Genomic DNA, 5,559 nt, shown 5'->3' on the forward strand with positions numbered 1-5,559 from the left:
TGGAGGAGCTAGAGGTCCAGAGAAATGATGAGCCTAGTGGCTACTACAAGTATAAGGATTTCATGACTTGCAAGCCATCATCATTTAATGGGAAGGAAGAACTTGTATGAGTCATGGATTGGATATCGGAGATGGAGTCGGCCTTCATAACGTGTGGAGGCATGGGCAAGCTACAAAATGCCTACGTTGGGAAGCAGTTCAATGGCACAAAACTTTGTTGGTGGAACATGTTAGGGAAGATTGTAAGCCCCAACAAGCCACTGCGGCTGACATGGGACAAATTCTTGACCCATTTCAATAGGAAGTTCTGTTCAGCTGAGAAAATGTTGGAATTGGAGAATCAATTCCTGGCTTTGAGAAATGGAAGCATGTCAGTGGATGAGTACATCAATGCTTTCATTGGTAAAATGGAGTTCGCCCTACGACTTGTTCCGGATGAACTAACCAAGATTGAATGGTATGCAAAGGGCTTACCATGAGAGTACACTGTGCCGGTGAAGCAGGAACATACATTTGAGGCGGTTGTCTGGGTTGCAAAGTATGTCAAAGGGATGATAAAGAGAGAGGGAGCCAATAATGTTGAGGGAAGCAACAACAACAACATCAGTAAGAAGAAGAAGTATTCAAAGTCAAGCAACGAGTTTGTAAGCAACCAGGAAGGGAAATGGTGTGACCATTGCAATAAGAGGCATTCTGGTGACTGTGCCATCTGCTAAAAATGCAATAAGTCAGGGCATATATCTACAAACCGCCTAATAAAAGGAAAAGTTTGATTCACTTGTGGAGAAGAAGGGCACATGAAGGCAGAGTGCCCTAAATCTAAGAAGAAAATCTCAAGGAACCTACTAGCAAAGCTCAAGGGTAAAAGCTACCAAATGATCCTTGATGCAGCGGATGCCATTGCAGGAAATCAAGAGTAGGAAACTACTTGTCTGAAGAGCGATATATGAGTAGTCATCCTATATAGATAGTAATCGAACATGAAGCCCAATATAAGGGGCATAATGTATAAATAGATGTTGTAATCATTTTCAAAAGTTATCAAATTTCTAGTTATGTTACATCATTTTATAGCATTAAGAAATTATGATTTCAACATAATGGTTTGGTTGAGAATAACTTCTAGTACAGTGTGCCTGTAAGTAGGACACTAAACGAGAAAGAATTTATACCCACGGTTGGAAAATAGAATTACGGTTGAAGAAACACATGGGAAATGCTCTACAAGAAAAAGTGTTGCACTCCTACATGTTGGTTGGATCCGGGAGAAAAACAGTTTACGAGCACAGAGATGATGCATATTACTGATGATAAAGTGAAGATAGCTCATGATCCTTTGCATGTGGTGAGAGAAAGGAAAAAGAAGTACTCAATGAAAAAGCACCGACTGAATACCTTCACGGTGGGCAAGAAAGTAATGTTGAAAGTCTCACCTTGGAAGGGGATCATTCGCTTCAGCAAGCAAGACACGTTAGGACCCCGTTCCATTGGTCCACTTGTGGTGTTGGAGCTGATCGGTAGTCAGGCCTACATTTTGGAGTTACCACCAGACATAGAGGGGAGCCATGATGTGTTCCATGTTTTGTACTTGCATAAGTGTTTAGCCGAAGAGCCAAGCATATTACCTATGGATGAGTTGCGAGTTGATGAATCGAAGAGTTTGGTGGAGGAAATTGAGACAATCTTGGAACATGAGACTAAGCAGTTATGTAAGAAGATGGTTGAACTTGTAAAAATCTTGTGGAAGAAAAAACATGAAGTTGATATAACTTGGGAGCTCGGGGATGATATGATGGCTCGTTATCCTCACTTGTTCATTCCAGTTTCTAATTCTGAGACGAAATCCTATTAAGGAGGGGAGGATTGTAATGACCCAAACTTCCTATTCAATTATCAAGCCTCTAACTCACTTTGAGAGAGTTCTTAAATTTTCTTTCCATTTTTGGAGTGTGTGAGTGAATCTCATGAAGAAGGTGTCGAAATTGAAGCATATTTAGAGGATTCTTGGTGTTGTTCATGAAAATTCTTACCTTCTATTGGTTCTCTTGGAATCATCTAAGAATTTCTAGAAGGTATAAGTCACTTTCTTACCATCCATCTCCATTTTCTAGTACTTGTATTAATCCTTGAAGAATTTGGTGATGTTTTTCAAAAGTTGGAAATTTGGACAGAAATGTTGATATGTGTTGCAAGGGTCGTAAATGTTGGATTGGTGTCTAAGCCCGTAACTATATTTGGTAAGTACTTGAGCCAGTTGTGCATGGTCCTTTTGGGTTGCCTTCACCAAAGCAACTTGACTGGAGAAATAAATAGAGAAAGAGGTTATTAGGATTTATTAATATGTTATAAGAATAATATATTAAAGGAGAAATCATATTTGTTTAACTAATATTGGTCAATAGTTAATTAGGAATTAATTTTGTGATCAACTGTAATTAATTAAACTAGAGGGGCTGAATTGTAATTATGTGATAGTTGCAAAGTAGGGCAATGGTTATCCTTGTTAAAGGTTGGACAAATTCAAGGGATAAGATATCCTTGAAATCGTCCAAAGGTCCAAGAGATAAGGGCTTTTCAAGGCTTATCTTATGATTGCTTGGTGGGCAAACAACTAGATAAGGATAAGGACTGAAACCCTAATGTCAACCCTATAAAAAGACCCCTAGACCTTAAGAAATCGTCCACTTGCTTCTAGGAGATCCCAAGGCCGATTTCTACTTCTCCCCTTCTCTCTCTATAGCCTCTCCAATTGCTTGTGGTGTTTGTGAGCCATTAGAGGCACTACACTTGTGGTGCTTGCTTTCAAGACTTAGGGTTTGAAGATTTAAGTAGTTATTGCAATATAACAACAAGAAGAGGTATGTGATCTAACCTTATATATGAATTTCGAAAATAGCAAGCTACATTAGAGTTTTATTCATGTGTTCATAATGTTGTGTATCTAATAGTGAAAACATAGATCCAAATTAGGGTTGCATGCACACATAGGATTGTTTGTATAAAACCCATCAGTGGTATTAGAGCCTTTGGTTAACTTGTTTTCAATTAGTATTATACAATTGTATGAACTTGAAAAATTAGGGTTTATAGCCAATAAACCCTAGGAGGCATGCAATTTCGAGATTAGGGTTTCCTAACCCTAATTTGCGAAAATTATGAAAATGTTTTTTGAATCCTTTCCATTAATCCAAGATTTCGAAATCTAGGGTTTGCAAACCCTAAGATTTCGAGATTAGCCTCCTTCCCCAAGATAAGATCCTAAATTTTAGGGATTTGGATAATCCCATATCTTGTAATTATCTTTTAATCGTTTAATATGGTAATTAAAGATTTTGAATTATCCCATCCCCTTATTTTCGAAATTTAGAGGGATTAAAGGGATTAGGATAAGTTAATTGTTTAAATGGTAATTATCCTTATGATTTAAATAATCCCTTATGATTTGATAATTTAAATTAATATTTTAATTTAAGATAATTATTAAATCAATAGTTTTAATATTTAAAATTTTAATTTAAGTGGTATTAAATTCGAAAATTTTAAATTGAAGATTAAAACCCTAGTATTTTGAAATGCTTAAAATACACCCTATACTATTATATTATTACAAGCTTAATAAATATATATGTATAATTAAAAGGCTAGTCTTACCATTAGTAGGCCTCATTCACGAAGCCGGTCTATAAGGTGGGTATAAGGTTGTTGCCTATAAAATGGCGCTTAATGGGTGTACACTCACACCCACCGCTTGCTTGACTGGTGGAGGGTCGTTAGTCGAACGGGTAGGATAGGGAAATCCTCTCTTCATTAATAAGTATAATGAATCTATACAAAGTAACTAAACATTTTTTTAAAAAATTCCCAATCCTAGTTACTTTAGGAAAAAGTGAATTGATGCAATCCCATGAAATTACACTTTGCACCCTTGCTAAGAAGTTAGTGGAGCGTGTGTGGTTTACCGGCACACTAATTGGTTCTAAGGAAAGGTGGCAAAGGGTGATCCATTGTTTGTCATAGTTCGATGGAGCGTGTGTGGTTTACCGGCACATCGAATAGGTGATTGTAACAATGAAGGCACCATGTAGATTTGCATGGTTATTCACACCCACTGTGTGATCCTCGGCATCCCAGTCACAAACGAGAGAGGCATATCGAGATTTAAACATGCCATTGAAAAGTTCAATGTATCTCCAAGAAAATCTAGGAATTCTCAATAGATTTAAAACTTAAGATTATGTTTTTCATGGTGAAGAATTAGTGAATCATCATTCACTTACCTCCAAATTATTTGCGTGTTGGATTACGACATCCCTTTTCTAATATGTAAATAATGTTGTTGGGTCCTAGCCCTAATTTTCCATTTTGGGTGTTTAATTAGGGATTCAATTCTAATCAAACTTTGTCTTTTCTATTTGTAGATGTCTAACGCAAACAACGCTGCTGCTAGCTCATTCACGCTAATGAGCCTTTGTCAAAAGTGACTTTTGATGGATTGAACTTTAGCGAATGGATAAGATACATTTGCGCCATCGCGCATTACGAGGAAAAAGAGTATGTTCTCGATGAGAAGCTTGAGAAGATCAATCCAGAAACTGCTACTCCCGAAGAAATGGCTGTCTTTGAGACCCATGAGCGTGATGCAACGAAAGTTCATTGCATCATGATAGCCACAATGAAGTTCGAATTCCTAAAATCCTATGAGGACATGTATCCTTATGAGATGCATATAGACTTGATGGAGAGATATCACCAAAGCGCGAGGAAAGAGCGCTATGAGATCATAACGAATATGATCACTGCTAAAATGGGAAGTGGAAAGTCTCTAATCGTGCACTTGAAAAAGATGCAAAGGTATGTTGATCGTCTTTGCAAATTGAATGTCAACTTTGGGGAAGACTTGGCTATCGACATTGTTCTTCACTCCTTGCCCTCATGCTACAACCAATTTAGGATGACCTACCACATGAACAAGGAAGAGGTCACCCTAAGCAAGCTCCAAGGGCTCCTAAGGACTGCTGAGAGCAACCTAAAGGACAAGTCTGTTGCACCAACTCCTAATCCATCCGTTGCTCCTGTTTTGGCTATATGGCAGGGAAGGGGAAAGAAGAGGAAGGATCCGTCAAAGAGCCACCGCAAGGGAAAGTCCCAAGATGGTTCCTCTTCTAGTGGGACCAAGGTGGATCCTGCTAAGCCCAACGCTAACCCAAAGGAGGTAGAGTGCCATCATTGCCACAAAATAGAGCATTGGAAGAGAAGCTGCCTGGAATATCTGCAAGCCATCAAGGATGGAAAGATCAATCCATCTTATGAAGGTATATACACAATTAAATCTAATGATTCATCTCATGCTATTTCTTGGGTTCATGATACAGGATGAGGTTACCACATCTGTTCTGATTTGCAGGGACTAGGAAGAAATAGGGATGTGGAGCTTGGAAGAATAAATCTAATCATGGGGAACAGAAGAACGTCGGTTGTTACCAAGATTGGAGTGTATTCTTTAGTGCTTAGTAATGGACTGAATTTAGATTTAAATAATTGTTGCTACTCACCAGATAT

At 38.2% G+C, this 5,559-nt stretch overlaps 1 protein-coding gene across 1 annotated transcript; it reads left to right on the plus strand.

Annotated features, from left to right (window-relative positions):
* Window positions 1–1,216: 1,216 nt before the first annotated feature.
* On the plus strand, window positions 1,217–1,852 carry LOC111897928 (uncharacterized). The gene has a single exon (XM_023893885.1). The coding sequence runs from the start codon at window positions 1,217–1,219 to the stop codon at window positions 1,850–1,852; it is 636 nt and encodes a 211-aa protein (XP_023749653.1).
* The last annotated feature ends 3,707 nt before the right edge of the window (window positions 1,853–5,559 follow it).

Source organism: Lactuca sativa, chromosome 5 (genome assembly GCF_002870075.4).
Source record: "Lactuca sativa cultivar Salinas chromosome 5, Lsat_Salinas_v11, whole genome shotgun sequence".
Classification (NCBI taxonomy): Eukaryota; Viridiplantae; Streptophyta; class Magnoliopsida; order Asterales; family Asteraceae; genus Lactuca; species Lactuca sativa.